The 21,195-nt window shown below is 40.8% G+C and overlaps 1 protein-coding gene and 1 long non-coding RNA gene across 35 annotated transcripts in view; one reads left to right on the top strand and one right to left on the bottom strand.

Moving 5' to 3' along the window:
• The window catches only part of LOC109136709 (protein tyrosine phosphatase receptor type D), a 336,090-nt gene that overhangs the window by 297,000 nt on the left and 17,895 nt on the right, over positions 1-21,195 (top strand). For 8 of the 34 annotated variants that reach the window (XM_027274793.1, XM_027274755.1, XM_027274782.1 and 5 more), the window contains 18 exons: positions 1,356-1,625; positions 2,694-3,275; positions 3,739-3,884; positions 4,610-4,754; positions 6,363-6,668; positions 7,538-7,731; positions 8,105-8,131; positions 8,609-8,726; positions 9,222-9,809; positions 10,257-10,357; positions 10,477-10,733; positions 11,813-11,906; positions 13,802-14,011; positions 15,110-15,270; positions 17,317-17,328; positions 18,057-18,169; positions 20,239-20,280; positions 20,877-20,974. In XM_027274793.1, coding sequence (XP_027130594.1) covers positions 1,356-1,625; positions 2,694-3,275; positions 3,739-3,884; positions 4,610-4,754; positions 6,363-6,668; positions 7,538-7,731; positions 8,105-8,131; positions 8,609-8,726; positions 9,222-9,809; positions 10,257-10,357; positions 10,477-10,733; positions 11,813-11,906; positions 13,802-14,011; positions 15,110-15,270; positions 17,317-17,328; positions 18,057-18,169; positions 20,239-20,280; positions 20,877-20,974 — 3,464 coding nt within the window. The remainder of the gene's footprint in view (positions 1-1,355; positions 1,626-2,693; positions 3,276-3,738; positions 3,885-4,609; positions 4,755-6,362; positions 6,669-7,537; positions 7,732-8,104; positions 8,132-8,608; positions 8,727-9,221; positions 9,810-10,256; positions 10,358-10,476; positions 10,734-11,812; positions 11,907-13,801; positions 14,012-15,109; positions 15,271-17,316; positions 17,329-18,056; positions 18,170-20,238; positions 20,281-20,876; positions 20,975-21,195) is intronic. The other 26 variants (XM_027274825.1, XM_027274822.1, XM_027274820.1 and 23 more) reach the window with 13 other exon arrangements.
• LOC113744584 (uncharacterized) overlaps positions 1-21,195 on the bottom strand; it is a 127,282-nt gene that overhangs the window by 98,638 nt on the left and 7,449 nt on the right. Inside the window, exon 2 of the long non-coding RNA XR_003461668.1 lies at positions 12,814-12,901. This is a non-coding gene — a long non-coding RNA (uncharacterized LOC113744584). The remainder of the gene's footprint in view (positions 1-12,813; positions 12,902-21,195) is intronic.

Below are 21,195 nucleotides of genomic sequence, written 5' to 3'. Positions count from 1 at the left end.
CATTTTAATGCTATCCTTTTAAACCATATTTATTGCTACTTATTTTGCCCTTGCAGCCCTCCTCCCCTGACTTCCTTACATGTCATGTAACCTTTTAGCCTTTTATTTGTTCTTTATTTTTTTGAATGTGTATCCACTAGAGCTGTCAAATGATATATATCTTTTAAAATCCAGATTGATATCCACAGCTGTAGTTGATCATGATTATCCAAATTAAAATCAGAACTACTCTCATGGTGTTTGTTTTAGTCTCTAAGAATCTTATGTCTTTATGAGCTTGCCTCACCTTGTAAATGACGCTGAATGATTTCTTTTTTTATTTCATTTTATTTTTATCTTAAAGGGCACTTAACGGCCTGCAGTCCTGTTTAAATTATTTGAATTTGCGTCAGTTAGTTCTTGATTTGTACGATCATTCAATATAGTCTGGCCAGACACGTCAGTGCTTTAAGCATCAGCATAATTGGTCCTCTTTTGATAAGCTAAAGACCCTTTCATTTGTCATTGAATTCACCAGTATAAAGAAAGTATGTATAACTTTACTTTTATCCTCTGAGCTGTCTGGCAGAGTTTTAAAGTCTAAAGTCTGAAAGCACCCTTAAAAGTTGAACTTTTCTTATCATTGCATTGTTTATGTTAAAGATAGGCTAGCACAAAGCATAGGAGGCTTCTTATCTTGCATGACTGTACATAAAAAGTACAGCTTAGCTTTGTGAGTATATCTCTATAGGAGCCAAACGGTCAAAAGGCGGAGAGCATTTGGGGTGATTGAGTTAAATGTGGATGCAGAACATTTGACAGCTCTAGTTTCTACTTTGGACTTGAAAAACACAGAAAAACATTGTACCCCCACCCGATGCATATGCGACTTCTCGAGCATTGCTAGAATCTATGTTTGTGTGATGTGAGAATGTGATGCGGCACATTATCTCACATCAGCTGGAAGAGTGCAGCCTAAGTTGTATCTTTGCGTACAACTGTGCAGTGCTGTCGACTCTCCAGCACTTTGTGCGGTTCTGTATATCTGTACCGATGGTAATGCAGTATTTTTGTGCATGGTGCTCATATTGATGTTAACCCATTCACCATTGAAATCTCTTATTCTTGGATCATATGTTTTTAAAATGTGTTTTCTTAACCTCCATCAAAAAATCATAAATTATCTTACTAGAAACAGATTTTATTTTTATGCTTTAATTAAACCTGCATTTACTTTCATTTTCTTGTTATATAATGTATAAATGTATTTTCTTTTTGTTTGTTTTGTTCTGGCAACATTTGAAGCCAATTCCATGAAAGGAATTCAGTTGTTCCATGTTATGCTGGGTTTTCACACCATGTTTTGTCTTTTTCAGTACGCCGGGTGCCACCGCGATTCTCCATTCCACCTACAGACAATGAGATCATGCCAGGCGGCAGTGTCAATATCACATGTGTGGCAGTGGGCTCTCCAATGCCATATGTCAAGTGGATGCTAGGTGCCGAAGACCTTACGCCAGAAGACGACATGCCTATTGGACGGAACGTCCTGGAGCTTACAGACGTCCGGCAGTCGGCCAACTACACCTGTGTGGCCATGTCAACTCTGGGGGTGATAGAGGCTGTGGCACAGATAACGGTGAAAGGTAAAGCTACTTCTTATTCTTCTCAATCATAATTAGAGGCAGAAATTACAGCAGTATACTCTGACAAGAGATATATTGTGGCTAGACTTGGACTTTAATAGCTCACTTAGAGCAATTTTCCTCAAAATGTTTCAAACCTTGTATGCAATTAAAAAACATATCCATCAATTTGGAGCTAGTTTATGTTAGGAGTAAACTATCCAAGCAGAGACTACAGGCAGTGCTTTGAAGAAAGTTATTTACCTCTCCCTGCCACGATAAGTCATCTGTGGAGGATTCCTTAAAGCTTTAGACAAGCCCTGGCACCAGCCTCAGTGTATTAGATGCCAGATTGAGAATATAGTGAAGTGCTTATCTCTCAGCTGGAGAGCTACAAAGCCACAAGCTCACCATTTCTGTTAGCAAGAGGTGAGGGGAGGGGGCAGCGAGAGGGTGTGAAACGTAGTGAATATTGTTTGGTGTCCTCTGTAGACATGGTACTTATCTGAGTGTAATCATATCTACAATGCAGCGTACCAGAAAGATATCCCAGATTGGTGTCGCTGTGTTCACGTGCACACAAGGGACTGACTCACGTACACACACACACTCAGCTTTGTTTTTCCTAGACATAACATAGAGATATTAGTCACAATATAACAGTCTGGCAGCAAGCTCCCCCAGAAGCACACTTCAGATGGCATATAAAGACAATATATTGCCCTCAAATCTTTTGCCATGTGGCACGGTGCAGGGAATTAAAGCAATAAATTTACCTGTTAAATTATTAAAGTGATAAACACTGGGAAATCTGAGATTAATGACAACTGCACTCAGCTGCTGAACAGGGGGTACACACAAAGCATATACTTTTTTTATCTTTTTTTTTTAAACTAGATAAATTAAATAATAGGAAGATCTGGCACCCACCTAGGAGAAAGTACTTCAGTACAGTACTACAGTATATCATCAGTACCAAATACAATGGGCTGGTAAATGAATGCAATCAGTATTATTCAAACACCTAACAAATAAGTATCTAAATAACTCCTTTCTGTATATTTTGCATTTTTGTTATTATCATTACAGCATTGCCGAAGGCTCCTGGCATTCCTGTGGTGACCGAACGCACCGCCACTAGCATAACATTGACTTGGGATTCTGGCAATCCTGAACCAGTGTCCTACTACATAATCCAACACAAGTCCAAGTACTCAGAGGACTCGTACAAAGAGATCGATGGTGTGGCCACCACCCGGTACAGCGTTGGAGGCCTCAGCCCGTACTCGGACTACGAGTTTCGTGTGGTGGCGGTGAACAACATTGGGCGAGGGCCACCCAGTGAGAGCATCGAGGCCAAAACAGCTGAGCAGGCACCCAGCACGGCGCCAAGGCAGGTCAGGGGTCACATGCTGAGCACCACCACAGCTGTCATCCACTGGGATGAACCAGAGGAGGCTAACGGACAGATCATGGGCTACCGAGTTTACTACACCATGGATTCTGCCCAGCACGTCAACCAATGGGACAAGCAGATTGTTCGGGGGTCTAACTTTGTCACCATCCAAAGCCTCATCCCCAATAAGACCTACTATATCAAGGTTTTGGCCTACACCTCAGTAGGTGATGGACCTCTTTCTCCAGACCTTCAAATCATCGCCAAGACCGGAGGTAAGCAGGATGTTTTGTTCTTGTTGTTAGAGAATTCATAGTTGAACAAGTTTAACCAATGTTCATAGGCTACTCCACAAGTAATGTTTGAGTGTCCCAAACATTTTTGAAGCAACATTTTTTATCCTCATTAGTGGGTTACAGTTGTTAACCAGAGCTGTAAACACACAAATCTTCAGCCTGTCAACAAAAACTTCAATTGGTTTCCTCAAGTGGGAAAAATAGTTTTGCATGAGAAAAATTTACTCAGAGCAGTAAATGTAAATGCTTTGTTGTTTACTTCAAAAGTCAAATATTCTTTTCAGCATGAAGTATCCACATATTATGTCTGCACTGTACTAATCCCAGTGCATCTCCTGAAATACAATGTGGCTGTGTGGCATCTGTGAGAGTATGACTGTAATAATAATGAATAGTGCAAGACATGAGAGAGAATGAACCCATCTCTTCGTTCCAATTGCAGTTCCCTCCCAACCAACTGACTTCAAAGGAGAAGCCAAATCAGAAACAAGCATTCTGCTTTCATGGATCGCCCCAGCACAGACTGGACAGGAAAATCAAATCACAGGATATGAACTTATGTACAGGAAGCGGGATGACAAAGAGGAGGTAATTATTTCTTGACTTGAGATGTTTTGCCAAAACATTAGCTTAAAACACTGGAATAACAAACCACACTGTAATTGTTCAGTAGTAGTTTGCGTTACATAATCATCCAGTTTATTATTATAATGCAGTGTTATGAAATTATGTTTTTGTTCTTCCCCACCACTAAGTCTTACATATTAACATAATACCAGATGTGTAGGATTAAGTTGGTTCTTAGTTATCTAAATGATACAGTAAAAAGAAATTGGTTTGTTTTCTTATACAACACAGTTCAGTGGCCTCATCAGTCTAGTGTTTTTTTGTTTTGTTTTTTGCTTTTTTTACGTACATTAACAACATTTGTAGTAGTAGTTATAAACAGCATAATCAATTTTGTTGTTCTACACAATAAAAAAACACAGCCACATGGAGTAACAGAGGTATGAGGAGTCAGAAGTAGATACAGTATGACGCCATTTGGTTTTTAACTTTGAGACTTTGGTCAAACGTGACTGCGTACAAATAGCCTTAGAATGAGATTTACAGTGCAGTTTGTCAATTGCTATAAAGTGTACTAAATTGATTGTCACATTCATTTATATAAACCAAGAATATGTTACAATTCTGTCAGTAAACAATGATACCCTCACATTTTATTTTCATCAGAAAGGGCAGAATGCTTGTATTCATTTTTTATTTGTAACTCTGTTTATTTAAAAACTGACGATATTAAACTTTTTCCCCAGAAACGTATCAGCTTTGAGCCGACAACAACATACCTGCTGAAGGACTTGAAGCCCTTCACGACTTATACTTTCCGGCTGGCTGCACGTAGTAAACATGGCGTTGGGGCTTACACCAATGAGATCTCTGCAGAAACTCCTCAGACACGTAGGTCTTCTTCCTTATCTGACAGAGTTTAAACTATTTGGGAAGGAACACATTTTCAAATGCATTCAAAATTTTACGTGTGCTGCAGAATCCAAAAAAGTGACAAAAATGTCAGGAAGGTCCTGAGCACAGATAAAGCAAATGTGATTTTTTTCTTTTTCTTTTGAGGGTTCATGCATTTGAAAAGATGTAACATTTGAAACAGTAAATAAGTGTTATGAAGTCTACCTGACCATGCAGTATTCACTTTGAAAAGGTTGCATGGACAGCGTACCCAGGCTTTCCTGTGAAGCCAGGAGACAAGGTTACAAAAACTACCTCTCTCCACCTTTGTTGTGCAAAAACACTTCTTGGCTTAAATGAATGATATAGCCATGAATTATTTATGTGAATGCCCACATATGCGTTAGACAACTTTTTTTTAGTGAAAGGGCATTTTAGGAAGCCTTGTCTCTTGACCTTGCATGTCAGCCAAAAAAAAGAGAATAGAGATTTTTTCAGACTGAGCTTTCTATGTAGCTACGCTGCCAAAAAACACTTCACTGGACGACAAAGGGATTGTCCAATTCCAATTCAATTAAAATCATTAAAGAGTGGAGTAATGATATCATAGAAAGCTCAAAGCAAGTATTGTCTCTGTAGTTAGGGACATTTCCACTGAAAGACCTCAGATTTATGAAGCAGGATGAAAATTGAAAAATCAGATTCTGTTGTTTATCACAAAATTCAAATACCAAAAGAACTCAACTGTTGTATTTGACACTGGAAACATAACATAAATCTGAGGTCTCTGAAAGACAAGGGCAGAGATCAGGTGGGTATAAAAGCTCAGAAGTTCAAACTCTGCCCAGATGTATGCTCTGAGGTAATCAATGAAGATAATTTAAAAGTGCATGCCAATGTTATCAGACTCTAATAAATCAGTCATGTCTCCTTGGGAAGTTCTCTGTTGTACAATCAGGCTTTTACCACAAACCAACAGGCTTCGGAAAGGTTGGTGACAAATACAACATTTTTCTATCTTAAACTAGTTAAAGCATCAACCTTTATGTTTTTGGATTGATGGTAACTGCTTGCCAAATTTGTCTTAGTTCTTGCTACATTTATTTTGGAATGGTTTATCTTAAATTATTTCTTGAGTACTTTGAAATCATTTTAGGTTTTCATTTTAGAATTAAAAGGTTCTAAGAAATGGTATACTGGGATATATGATTTTTGTTTCCCTTTGTTTTTTTATATATATTTTTTTCATGACAAAGGTAGGTTACATATGTTGAAACTGTCCTTTTTCCAAACAACACCTTCCATTCATCATCAGTGTGTACACTTTTGTGTTGGTCTTTGCCTTTTGCTTTGTCTTTATTTGTGACGTTTCATTGATTTAAAATACTTTTCATTTATCCATACAAGTCCTTGTGATTTTTCCTCATTTTGTGTCATTTTTGTTTCCTCTTCTTTTTTTTTTTCTCCTTTGTTTGGTCAATTCTACCATCATCATCACGATCAAACCAAAAACTGAAACTCCTTTGAAACAAAAAATCCAACTCAATGAACGGCCTGACCAAACAAAAAACCCTGCACCTGCATAAATACCAACCCAACAACCAGAGCCCTCAGGCCCACCTCAGGAAGTCAAGTGCTATAGCTCCAGCTCCACCAACATCCTGGTAAGTTGGCAGCCACCCCCACTGGAATTACAAAATGGAATAATAACGCAATACACCATCCAGTATGCTGCAACTGAAGGAGAGGACACTACTACACATCAAATCTCCAACATACCTCCGGAAAGCTCCCAGTGCCTTTTGGAAAACTTGGAAAAATGGACAGAGTACCGTGTGACGGTCACTGCTCATACCGATGTCGGAGCAGGACCAGAAAGCCTGCCACAGCTCATCCGCACAGAGGAGGATGGTATGTGTTCGCTAAAGCAAAGCCTCAGCTGCAAATCCAGTCTACCCCTCTTAACCTACCCCGTCAAATACTAACAACTGTATCTACAACTCCCTCTTCTTCTCTACCCCCTCTGCCTGCTTCTAATGCGACTGCCGCCACTTGATACTTTTAGCCCCATTTTGGACTATGCACTTTTTTATCTAACTGTGACTCACTTTGCAACCTTTTTTGGCTTTTTTCCCCTACGCTGCTCAATTTCAACACATGGTATGGCATTTTCAGCTGCAGGCCTCCAACTTCCAGTCCCAACTGTCATTTTTGAAACTTTGAAATATCCTCTGTAGTATTTTTTTTTTTTTTGAGTGGCAGGATTTTTCATAGACCTCACTTTTTTAGGAACTTGGCAAAAGGACAAGTTCTGGACAGTGGGAATAACAAAACGTGGAAGAATTTTTTGAAGGCCATTTTTTTATATTTTGTCTCCCCTCATGAGATAGAATCATTTTTTATTCATTTTTTTTCCTTGCTCCATAGCCAAAATTCTTGTAGTGCTTCAAGTATTTGAAACACTTGAAGCCCCCCTTTGGCTCCACTTTTCTATTTTGACAAAACACATTTTTATTGTTTTAAAAAATCCACTCTACCCATTTTTAATGTTTCAAGATTAGGTCAGTTGTCAGACCTGTTTTTGCTGTTGTTTTTTCCCCCCTTACCATTGTTGAAATATTGATGTCATGCAGTGCTTGTTGCAGTTTGCTGCACTTTTGTGATTTTTTTTTGTCACTGCAGCATTTTCCACTACGGCTTTTGGGCAAGATTTAAAAAGAAGGTGAAGAGGTTCTCTATAATTTTGACCTTTTTTCTTCTATCCCATGGTGTTCCTCCAGTTCCTAGCGGGCCACCTCGTAAAGTTGAGGTGGAGGCTGTCAACTCCTCATCAATTAAAGTGATCTGGCGTTCACCGATGCCCACCAAGCAGCACGGTCAGATCCGAGGGTACCAGGTGCACTATGTCAGGATGGTTAATGGGGAGCCCACAGGACAGCCAGTCATCAAGGACATCCTGATTGATGATGCCCAGGTATAACACCCTCCTCAGCCAGCCACCTCATCTCTCAGACACAGTATCGCTTTCTCTCTCTCACACCTTTACATGAGCTACAGCCAAGTCTTTTATTTCAGCTGGAAAAAGCTATCAACATGTCAAATCAGTAACAGAACTCAGTAAAATAGTGACTATTTAACTGTTTTGTCACTGATTACAATTCTACTGGATGCAATAGTTTGGCACATAACTATCTGCACAAGTGATTATAGCTACTTTTGCTAAAATAAATCTACATTTATTTGGTGGTTGCAGAAAAACTGTGTTTATTTTCTCATCAGTGAATAGTGGCTGTACCTGGGCCTTATTTGTTGTCTCTTTTCTTTCCATATTCTTATATCATAATCAGTGGGAATATGATGATTCAACTGAACATGTGAGTAGTTGAACTTGACAAAATCCAATCTTCTTTTCCCCTTGTATTATCTTCTGCATGAGTGGCATGTGTCTTTTGTGCTTTAGGAGTTCAAGACCTTGAGCTTGAGTGCAATTTCAACATCTTAATATGCTTACCTTAAAAAAAACTGCAGATGGAATCCTTGACTAACATTGGGTTCAAATTAAATTTAACTGACCAAATAGTCACCTATACTGTATGCCTTGAAGGTTTTAAATCTATTAGTGTTTACTGAGGAAGCTATTTTTTTTCAAAACACTCTTTGCCAAGTCATTTATTTAACACTACCCTTATCACTGAAGCATGCCTCAACTTTAAATATATGCTGAGAGAATGTGTCTGTATGTCCGCTGTGATGGTTATGCTGACAGCACATCCAACTTTTATCTCTCTATTTGCTTACATCTGTAAGTCAGCCAGTGATTGTCTTGCAACTAAAGTCCTGCATCTTTACAGGAAATGATCATCACAGAGCTGCAGGCTGAGACCACGTATTCAGTTACCGTGGCAGCCTATACGACAAAGGGTGATGGTGCCCGCAGCAAGCCCAAACTGATCACCACCACTGGCGCAGGTAATGTAACCATCACTCCTGACAAATCTCCTGTGGTTCTCTGCTAATATACAAGATTTTTGTATAGAGCTGCACTGCCTAAATAAATGCAGTTCTATTACAAAAATTGGAAAGCTGTGAAACTGCAGCCAATAAAAGGAAAACGAACCAGGCAAATATTCTAATCATCGAGCGTGTAAAGTGTGAATGCAGCTAATTGCTGTCTCATTTAGTGCAATAACTCTTACCCATTGGTGTGACGCGCTAATGCTGAAGGCACTTTCAAAATAATGGAAAATGCAGAGTGAAAGACGGGGGGAAAAAGGACACCAAAAATCAGCTCTTTCACTAACCTCTTTTGACAGCATTATGCCACAGCAAAAGTACTTAATTGTGCATATAGAAAGAGGGAGAGATAGAATAATATGAATACTGAATGCCTGCCTACTACTAATATGATCAAATTAAAGCATAATTATAACAAGTTGTCCCTTTCTCCATTTGTATGTTTTTTAGTTCCTGAAAAACCTCGACTAATGGTCAGTGCAACCAACATGGGCACAGCTCTCCTCCAGTGGCATCCCCCAGCATTAACCCATGGCCCTCTGCAAGGATATCGCCTCCGTTTTGGCCGCAAAGATGTGGATCCACTGACTGTCATTGAGTTCCCTGAGAGAGAGAACCACTACACAACCAAAGAGATCCATAAGGGAGCCTCATACACTTTCCGCCTTTCAGCTCGCAACAAAGTGGGCTTCGGTGAAGAGACAGTCAAAGAAGTCACCACGAATGAAGATTTCCCGAGTGGTTACCCTCAGAGCATTACAGCAGAGGGTGCCACCACCTCGACCATTCAGGTTAGCTGGCAACCTGTACTGCTGGCAGAGCGAAATGGGCAAATAGTGAAATATGCTCTGCAATATAAGGACATCAACAGCCCACGCAGTCCCTCAGAACTCTTCATCACCGCACCAGAATCAACAGTCATCCTGGATGGCCTTAAGGCAGATACCACTTATGATATTAAAATGTGTGCCTTCACCAGCAAGGGCTCTGGTCCCTATAGCCCAAGTGTCCAATTCAGGACACAGCCTTTGGATCAAGGTAGGACCAGTCCCTGAACCTTTTTTAGCCATTTTCCCTTTTAAAATCAAGCTTTTCCTGCGCAGCACTTTCCAACCACAGCAGCTTCCTTTTGAAAGCCTCAGATGGCAGCGTTCACAAAATATGGAATCAACCAGAGGAGTTTGGTATTAACATATTGTCCTACCCTTAGCAGTCTCACTAATCTAAGAATGAGTTTTAAAAAGAAAATAACTCACGTGTAAGTATGTATGTCTCTTTGTGTCTTGTCAATTAAGCAAAGGTCAGTCATTAATGTAAGTTGGTGTTGGTAAAAGGTAAGCGGACAGTGTTGAGTTCAGTGTAGTACAGATTTCAGCCTGGTTTTGAAGGAGACTTTCTCAGGTAAGCGCTGGTGTGGGACCATTGGTGCAGATAGATAAAAATGGATGTTTTGTGTCTAAATCACCTGCTCCCCCTTTCTTTTAGCAGTGTTTGCAAAAAATTTCCACGTGAAAGCTGCCATGAAGACTTCAGTGTTGCTGACTTGGGAAATCCCAGACACCTACAACCCAGCACAACCTTTTACTGTAAGCACTGCTGAGCTAAATATATTTCCATATGCATATATACTTTACACAATGCAAATTCTTCAGTTAACATCTACAATACACCAATGTACATGAAACATCAACTCCTTGGTATACAGATCCTCTACGATAATGGCCAGAGTGTGGAGGTGGACGGGAAGCTAACACAGAAGTTAATCACGGGTCTTCAACCTGAGACACAGTACTCCTTCCTCCTGACCAATCGTGGAAACAGTGCCGGAGGTCTGCAGCACCGCGTGAGCACCATGACGGCCCCAGACATCCTTCGTACCAAACCCTACCTGATTGGCAAGACCAACTCAGACGGTATGGTGACTGTGGAGCTACCAACAGTGCAGACATCTGAGAGAGTAAGGTGAGTAGAGATGATCAAACTAAAAGGTGATTTCTACTTGTTATTACATTTGCCCCTGAAATTTTTTTTTAACTGCCATTGTACCTAGAGTTATACAGAATAACAGCATGGCAGGCTATAGACTTTACTTCTGAGTTGATGCATCAATCAGGAGTGCACATTTCGTTACTGCCCTACTTACCAACTTGCATCGATCATAATATGATTTGATTTAATCATATCAGAAAAAATGACTCTTTTGTTGGATATGAGACTTTTACAGACATGAGTATGGTGCGGTGGAACTGTCCTTTGCTAATGCCCATATTACTGATGATTATTTCTTACTGATGGATTGTGAATGGAAATAAACAAGTTAACCTAATAGCTGACCTTGTCAGTGATAATCCCTCCCAAACAGAGTCATTTATATTCATCCCTATATTTCAGTGTAATATCCACTTCACCTCAGTCATTACACACTGAAACAGCCCGGCTCATTTAAGCACACTCCTCTAAGCCCTTTAAAATCTCTTACAGCCTTTCAACAAAGCCCAGGGTTGTCAGAAGGCCAAGGAGCACATCCGATTGCAGGCCGACGCTTCAAACCCATCTTGAGTTTTTTGATCTTGCACTTGGCCCACTGTCTCCCATGCCAGAGCTTAAGCTAATTAGGTTCCCCATTAGCCTGCCACACTGCCTTCCTGGCTAAGGCTGGCTAGTGCAGTGCCCAACCAGGAAGCCCAGAAACTCTGGCAGAAGCCGTTATCTCTCTTGCCACCCTGATGAAGGGATGAAAATCCTTCTATTTCTGTATCTCTCCTGCATTCACAGAGGTCTCCTAATTAGCCCTCAGGGGGCCTCGGTGAGGTGTTACCATATTTCACATGCTTAAATTAAAAGAAAAACAGGGGGAAATGGTCGAAATCAAGTGATGGTGGACACTGTGCAATGTCATATTTGTTCTAACTGTCAGACAGGACTTTATTTGCCCAGAAAACAGTAATCATTGTCTTCGAAATGCAACTGTTGAACTTGTGTTTTTTTTGAAAATTGGCAGTGATCTAGAATATTAATGTACTGTACTTTTTATTTTCCAGGGGATATTACATTGTTGTAGTACCTCTGAAGAAGCAGCGCACTGGCAAGTTTTTCAAACCCTGGGACAATCCCGATGAGATGAATTTGGAAGAGGTAAGACGTTTATAATGACTCAGTCTACCAAGAAAAGGGAAAATATGGCATGAGAAAATTCAGCTTTTTTTAAAAAAAATGTATATGCCGTTATTGTACTCGGCTTCTCAACAGCGCCTATGTAACTGTGTGCTCCTACCATACATTTTTCTCCAAACTGGGAAAAAAATAAGTTGAGGCAGTTAAGAGGGCAGGAGGAACAGGAGATGAGTCTCGCTGATTGATGCAAATAGCTGCAGAGAGCACTGTTCATATGGAAATGAGAACATGAAGTAGCCATCAAGAGCACTGCAAACTCAACCCCCATCCCCGCGTCCTCCTCCTCCTCTTTGTGTCTGTGGTAATTACCTGAAGAGCTGCATCAGGCCTTCATGTCTCTTCTCATTCCAGGCAAAGCTAGGTTACTGCGTATGCACAAAACACTTGACAACTTTTATATTTAGCCAGTTGAGATAATTCAGGAGCTTCTGTGCATTGCAGGATTAAGTGTGTTAGGAAACTAATGTTTTATTACTATGTATTGCTTAGGTATTGCATTAGATTACTTTAGATGCAGCACATACTGTAGTCTTTGTCCTAGAAATGTATAGAAATGGAAACTTCTTCAAAGTTATCCCTACTTCAGTTTCCCCCCTACAATTTGAAATGTGGGCAATGATTGTAATTTGCGAATCAAATCCTCTGGCAAATTATATCTTATTTTGAAATAGCGAGTTTTAAAATATTGATTTCTATTGTATAAACATCATAATATATCACGTCTAGGAGGCTAAAAGAAACCGCACAATGTCTCATCTGGCATTGGCATTACAGCTCATGCCTACAGGCCCATGTCTGCAGCCTTGACCGATTGCCCAAAAGTCACCCCTCTGTCAGAATTTATTTGTTTGTCAATATTGGCACTCACCTTTTCACAACTTTTCCCAAGGGCAGCTAGATTTAGCCGTGTTGACAGGAGAGATGATTGAAGACATTATCGGGCGGCACCAACAGCCCTGCAGCCAAAACAGAACACACAAGAACGCACACACTTTAATGTGAATGACAGGCGCACACAGCACGCGCGCACACACACACACTCATTTGTGCACAAGTCAGAGATATGAAATCAGACGTCCAAACAACTAGCCAGGCCTGATTAGCATAATTACGATCCGTGCTTTGTACTGGAAGTTTAAAGTCGGATGGTACAGACTTGTATGAAGGGCACACTTGTGTGATGTGATGTGGGGTTTCAGCCTGTGAGGATTATTATTGTTGGTTGGGGGAGTGAATGTGGTAAATTCGGTTTCAACATTAATTCTTATATGTAATATTTCCTTTTGAAAAACTGGCAGTGACAGTTTTTGGGGAAATTCCTGCAAGAAACATCATGTTGTTTTGTTTTTGTTATGGCAAAACGCAGTTTGAAGCAATTTGTTGATACAATTCATTTATCCTCACTTTGCATATCTGTCATGAATATTTATAGAAAAGTGAATTGGAAAATACAGAACAGTTGTACACTGTTCAGATTCTATTTGTCTACATTGAGCCATCTCAAGCAAAAATATTTCTGATTGTATCAACAAGAACAGTAATAGAGCTCTGTAAGTTGTAAATTAATTCAGTCCCCCCCATTTTTTTCCCTACTGTTTGACGCCGTTGGATAATCCTCAACTACTTTATATGCTGGAAATCCACACAATCTTTTAATTTCACAATCTTTTGGAGTAAAAGAAACAGATGAAATAAGTCACTGATCTTTTCTGTAACGTTCTGCCTCTTGCAATCAGAAATTTAAGCTCAGCAATCAGAGATAGAAGTGATTTGGTTGGTGTAGATGTGTTCTTATGTGTGTGCTGGAACGTGTCTTTATGTGTTATCAACCGCCTGCTTCTTTCTCCTCGCTGTAGCTGCTAAAAGAGATAAACCGAACGAGCAGAGGCCTACGGTTCCGGAGGCAGGCAGAGCCTAAAGCCTATATCGCTGCCTACTACAAAGACCTGCCCAAAGAGTTCACCCTGGGAGATGGCAAAATCTACGGAGACTTCGAAAACAAACAACTCCAGAATGGCCAGGAGTACATCTTCTTTGTGCTTGCTGTTTTGGAGATGTCTGAAAATGTAAGTTTGCTCTTTCACTCATGTATTATCTCAGTTTTTGATGTGTCTCATATACTTGAGTTCAGCTTGTTCACCTCTAAGTTAATCAGTGCTAGCAATCTCAGCTTCTTTGCACTAAAGTTGTGCATGTTGATAGACAGAGGCCTAAATCCACTGCATCTTGGCAGTTGGTTGGAGTTTGCTTTTGGCTAGATGTGTTACTCTGAGCCCTCGTGAGGCTTTGACTTAAAAACTTAAAAGCTGCAGCTGGCCTAAGAAGCTGACCCTTGTTGCTTTAGGGAGAGAAACCCCTTAAGACCTTAGCTGATCGCAAGAATGCCTCGATAACAGGCCTCCTCTTTAATTGCGTCCTACGTGCGGTCCACCTTATCTCTGCTGCTGCACCTAGTGTGTATGTGTGCATGTGTCTGTATGGATGAAAGTCCAGAAAGCCGCATGATTAGGCAGCTGCAGGCGTGATGATGGATTTGATGAGCTGCAGGTTCTATATAGTCTTGCCTCGCACTCTCTCCCACTAACCCCGAGTTCAGGTAGAGCAAAAACGATAATGACGGACTGAGGGAAATCTCTAATTTGCCCACTGAAGCATATATTTTCTTCCCACAAGACCATTTCTTTTTTTATCTCCTCTTAGAATGTGAAATAGTTCAATCAAGGCTCCCGTATAGCAGAAGATATTAAAGATCATTTTGATTGGCCAAACTACAGCTTAGCAGAAATTACACAGCAAAACTTTGAATTGCCTTTTAATTTGTATTGTTGGTCATGCTGTGTTTGTCAGAGTCTCGTTAGATATGCGCTGTAGTGGGGGTAAATTAATTGAAGTCTTGCAGTAGTGCTTTGAATATCTTGAGCTCCTCAAATAAGTCTGGATCTAATGTATCCCCTCAGCAATCAGTCCTGGATGTCGATGCAACTCAAAGTAAAGATCTGTTTAAGGAGTGGTGCAAGAAAACATCTTTCAAAATCACTAGATCGATACAATTATGGAATAGAGAGTAGGATAAGGTCCAATCCATAAATGAAGCACATGATGGTTGGGAAAAAAAAGATTCTAAGATAGAAATATTGATCAGTGATTTGCTTTCCCTGGCTTAGATCATGTATGCCACGAGCCCCTACTCGGACCCGGTTGTGTCAGCTGACATCGACCCCCAACCGATCATCGATGAAGAGGAAGGCCTCATCTGGGTGGTGGGCCCTGTGCTGGCTGTGGTTTTCATCATATGCATCGTCATTGCCATTCTCCTGTACAAGAGGTGAGGATATTGAATGATAGTCTGCATCTAGAATTAGCCATCAAGTGAAGCGAATGCATGGGAATCCACCACATGACCTTAACACTAAACACAAACACTGTGCATATGATACTGACAAAGTCACTGCAGGGGTTGATGCAAAACATGCACTGTATAAACATAATTACTTATATATGTGCGTTTAAAATTCATGCACTCAGCTTTTATGTATGGGCATTCAATATTTAGCTTTCATGACACCAATACACTACACAAATCTTCAATTAGCACATTCAAATGCAGACACTAAATGTAAGATTTTAACTCAAAAGCCTGAGGCGCATCGATCTTCAGACTATCCATGACCCTCACTCTCTGTAGCACATGCAAAATCTCAGATGAGTAAATCCAAGCATACCACTACCAAAGCTGCCATCGAATGCAGACGCCCACAATCCTTCACACAGACACATGCGTTGACTGAAAGTTAATCAGACACATCCGTCTACCTCCCTTGCACGCACAGACACACGTAAAGCTGGAGTAAACATATGCGGTAGTGCACTTTCACACTGAATCAAAACAGCCTTTTTTTTTTTGTCGGGAACACCCTAGTGGTACCGAGACCTCGTGCTGTCACTGCACATCAGTCAAGCGTAGGAGGGCAGAGCTTTGACTATCTGCTTCATGTCACTGCATGTGTCTGCAGCTTTAGAAAGACCCTGGGGCTTGGGCAAGCATCCTAACCATCTAAAACGCTACCCTTTTACTACCCATTCCACAAGAGAGAGTAGTTCTAGATCCTGACTATGACCTTGTGCTGCCCTCCTGCTTAGCCATGTCACACACACAAGTGCACATTTTCCATGCATGCGTCCACGCACAGACCTTTTTTGTCCTTCACTATCTTGACTCTTCTCCCATTTTACATAATGTTCTGCAGAGTTCATTCAATCAAATGCCCAGTCCTAAGCAGAATTTAACAGTAGGCCTCAAGAAGTAATTTTGGGAAGGTAAGATTAGTAAGTGAAGAGTCAGCACAAGCTATAATCAGTAACGGTACCAATACTGGAGACAAAAAAATACATCAATAGCAGTGTAATGTAAGAGGTTTATGCATACAGCTTTATTCCGGCTCTCTCTTACACCTTATTGTCCTTGGATTCCATTCATATCAAGTTTTGCTTTGGATAATACAAAGGTGAACTGAAAGTGAACAAAGATCGCATGTGTGCGTGGGGGGCTTCGGAGTTTCCGGCAGTTTTACACATCAATTACCTTGCCAGTGTCACCGCCACGTTAGGGAACGTTCAGTGCATAACCAGGAGATATTTCTCTTGTCGAGATCAATTTTTATGTGACAGAGTGTGCCTCTTGTGCAAAACAAAGGGCAACAACCATGTTATGTTGAACTCTGGGAAAGGACATGGGGATAACAATGTGGGGCTTTTATCAGAGGCACATAAATCAGAGTACATTGTACACCTACATGTGGAATAAATGAAGTCAAGTCATGTCTGCAAACAGACGAAGAGATTCTGGTCATTTTTCAAATGAAAACGTTTCAGTGCTTCATTTGAATACAGTATATGCTTCATGAATGATGATCCCACATGTTTGCATGAATAATGCCACGTGCATAAATCTTGAATATGCATAATTCTGGATTTTAATAAATGTAACAGCGGAATGCTTATTTGCAGGAAAAGACAGAGACAGCAATTAGGAGTCAAGAGATGACTTTTATGCTTGAACAAGAAGCAATCAGCTGCAACTGCTTGAAATAGCAGAGATACAATGTACAAATCTTGGATGCACCTGGGAAACTGTAGTATTTGAAACAAAGAGCTCCAAGGCAGCATAATTGAGCATAATCTCTGAAGTGAAGCATCACTAATCTTGCACGTAAAGCAAAATTGAGATATGATTGGTATCGTTTGTCTCTCATGCAGACAGTCATTCACTTATTCTACAGGAAAGTTACTGGATTTCTCCATTACATAAAGCCAAAGGTCTTACCGCCTAATGTTGTGTCGATATTTCTTTTCTTGCTGACCAATGGAGCAGCAAACCAGACAGGTAAGAGTGAGAAAGGAGTAGAGAAAAACTATTTCCCTTTGAACCATTTTTTTTCTCCTCCATACCCCATACATATTATATATAAACATATAAAAATGAGTTGGCTACTGGAGATGAGGTCATTCATAATATCATGCTGTGTGCTTATAATGCATAATTTGCAAAACATGATCCATGTCAGTGGCCAATGTATTGATTTTTACAGTATGCATGAACAAACTGCACTGCTGTCTATGAAACTAACACTTTTTTTTTGAGTTGACGTTGTAAACTAAAGATGTGTGAAAAACAAAACATATATTCAAAATACTGAAACATAAAAGGAAACAGAACAAATAAAAACGATACGCTACATCATGATGCTATCCAGTACAATGCCCTGTAGTAAATGATACCTTCCTGTTCCCATCTAAACACCACCCTTAACTATGACTTCAAAATGACTATAGAGTTCAATTGACACTATCATTGCAAAGAGCTTCACTAAATGTAGTATTTAAACGGCTATTGTATTAGACTGCATTATACTGTGAAGGGTTGATGTTATTTAGTCCACCCTCTGTAGCCTTATGTACTGTAAGAATGTAGTGCTGCCACCTCTATAATTACATATTTGCCTGTAGTATTTATCAGACCACAAGGCAAAGCTTTGAGGTTATACAGTAAGAGCAACAACAAAAAAAAGGTCGTTAATCAAAAACAATTACAATTTGCTGTTTGTTCTGCAGAAAAAGAGCAGAATCTGAAGCTAGGAAAGGCAGTCTCCCCAACAGCAAGGAAATGCCGTTGCATCATCCCACCGACCCTGTTGAGCTTCGACGCCTCAACTTCCAAACGCCTGGTGAGTATTCCAAATGAAGCCAGTGACATCCATGTCCTTCACTTCGAATACAACTGAATATGCATTGTGACAGACGCCAATGCTACAGATTGCTTGCTTAAAGGAATAATGTATATTCAGAATTAGGTCTATATGCTCCATTGTTTGTTCATTTGCATCCACCGCTGACACTCAAAACCTAATACCTTAACACCCTAAAAAGTCAATCATCTATGCTGTGAGATTGGCATTAAACAAGCGAGCAGTTTGCAGATAGACAATGGACAGGTGCTTAGAGAAGGCACAGAGGGTCAAAACTGACAGTATCCTCCCCGGAGACACTTCTCTGTGGAAAATGAATAGGCAGAAATGCAAGCTTGACAGTTTCATGGCAGCTGTCGTCTTCCTCTGCACCTGCGTTATCCAGGTCATCAAGACTTGTCATGCTCACTCAGAATAGTACAGTCCTGCTTGGATGCTATCCTGCTGCGAGAAGTCACAGGATGAGGTGCTGTGGAAGGTGAGGGGAGAGAAATACAAAATGTGTCACGACTCCGTGTACCATTTTGTATGCGGGCCAACGGATGGCGTCGAGAAAGTGGTGACAAGCTGTAAACACAAACGTTTACTCGGTTTGACCTCTAGTGCTTCAGGTGAGTGGTGGTCAGTGGTCACGCCTTGACTCGGTCATGTGGCTGTTTCTCACCTGGGAGAAACAATGAGCGTCACAGTCCATTTATCACCTGGGAAGGAGGTATGCATCTCTGCCCCTGTCCTGACCATGAGAGACACACTTAAATGCCGTTTGTGTACCTCTGGCACCAACTGCTTTCGGACAGGTGTTCAGAGACCGCCAATAATGTTGTAATATCAAAGCCATATTTTTCAGGTCAGCTAGTATGAAAGCAGGATGAATTAACCCTGCAGGCTCATTTTTGAAAAAAAGATTATGCATATTTATGAAAGCCCTTCAATGATGTTAGGACCATTACTGGCTGTTTCATCCTGGCAGAGGGGTACTTTTCCTTTTGGCTCAGAGTGATCTCAACCACCCTCCCACTATTTTGCCTCTGAAGCCATCATTTCCACCCCCCCAACCATCCCCCAAACAGCCTTTCTAAGAGCTGGTATCTTGGCTCTCTCGTTGCTTAAAAAGGACCAAACATTTTTTTCCGACCACGTGACCACTTTCTCTCAAGTCCTGAAGTGCTTCTACATTAGACCACCTCTATCCCCTACTCCCTCTACCCTTTATTTCACCTTTTTACCCCTCAATGGACATTTTCATCTTAAGGATGCTTGATGTTTGAGCGACAGCATGTGGGAAATGGTACTTTCATTGTCCCCCAGTGGTGGAAATGGATTTTGAGTAGCGGGGCTGCAATAGAAACACCCTTTGCCGTCTTTCAGAGAGACGTGAGAGTGGGTGGGAAAACGAGGCTCAGCTTCCATTAGCTAATGCCCACTTGTGGCAGCAACCAAAATGAAACATCACCTCAAAGTTAGAGAGAGGGGGAGAGAAAGATATCCAGTCGGTGTATCAAAATGGCACTTGCAGACCTTTCGCCACAGGCTAGATTGTGGCAACGTACACAAAAAGGTGTCTTAGTGAACACTTGTTCAAGCCCTACATTTTTGATTGTTTCCTATATCTAAGCTCTTAAAATGTGCTGATGACACATATACCGGGACTACCACCCATATTCAACAATGTCAATTCCACATTGTCAAAGTCAAGTGAACTTAACTGCAGGCTGAAACTTAATGCTGCAGACTATGCAAGTAGTATATCACCATGTCAGCATCCTCAGGTTAAAATGAATGTCAAATAATATCCTGTGGTTGCTTGACTTTGATTTGTGCTGCTGGGGTTTTTATTCCCTGTGCGCTTTCTTCTATGACAAAAGCATGGTGGCATAGCCAAGCTTCTAGCATGATGATTTTGTATGTTACTAATGAATGTTCCATTTAGAATACATATAATTCATTCAACTACTTCTCGTCACATTTCAATACCTACCTTCTGTTTGTGAAGGAAACATCACATAACATCTGCAATGTATTTAATTACACCGCCGTTTCCTCCACAGGTTCAGGTGCGTCCAGTCACCCCAGTAACCTCCATTTGTCAAGTTAGTTGGTCTCGATTATGCATTTGACATGATTTGTTTTTTTGTTTTTTGTTTTTTTTAATAGCTTTAATTCCCTTCTTTCCTTTTTCTGCCTAGTCTTGTATTCCCATCCCCATCTAATCCATCTGGTGTTAATGCTATGTCATCACAGGAGGCGGAGTTTGAAATGACAGCCTGAAAACATGTCATCACTCAAAGCAGGCGTCAACATCTGGCCTAACATTTTGAATGTCTTTTTTTTATTTTTTTTTATTTTTGTTTGTTTTTTTTTGTTTTTTTCTGGGATGTTTGTGTCTGTGTCTTACTTTCATGCTAACCCACGGCAGCTTTCTGTGTGAATAACGTTCTTCTCTCTCAATAGGGAGAGTCCCAGTGGGGCAAGTGTGCTCGATGACTTCTCATTGGCTTCTGTGTCCATATTCTCTCTATGAGCATGGCCACTGCTTTGAGTGAACAAACTAGCCTAACAAGACCCACTCTTCCATTCCCCCTGTTAAACACACATGCTGCTTATCTAATGATTCACTGTTGGCTTGTGCTTGGGTGATCCCCTCTGACAAGACTGGTGACTGACCTTGAGTTCGTCTGATTGACAGGTATGGCTAGCCACCCACCAATTCCAATTATGGACCTGGCAGATCATCTGGAGCGACTGAAAGCCAACGACAACCTCAAGTTTTCACAGGAATATGAGGTAAGCGTCTCGCGTTTCGACAATTCCGATAAATGCCGTAGCAGGAGTGTTAGATAGGAGTGTGCGCCAGGTGCTCACATAAACTGTCAAAATACTGTAAATATGTATTGTGGTGGGGCAAACCCACAGTCTTGCATTTAATTATATTTTCCTGGAAGCCTCAATCCTAGCATTGCACATCCATGCCAGCCGCACAGCAGTTCAAGCATGTCAACAATGCG

This window comes from Larimichthys crocea, chromosome III (genome assembly GCF_000972845.2).
Source record: "Larimichthys crocea isolate SSNF chromosome III, L_crocea_2.0, whole genome shotgun sequence".
Classification (NCBI taxonomy): Eukaryota; Metazoa; Chordata; class Actinopteri; family Sciaenidae; genus Larimichthys; species Larimichthys crocea.
The sequence above is the reverse complement of the archived record's forward strand: the minus strand, read 5'-3'. Positions and strand labels throughout refer to the sequence as shown.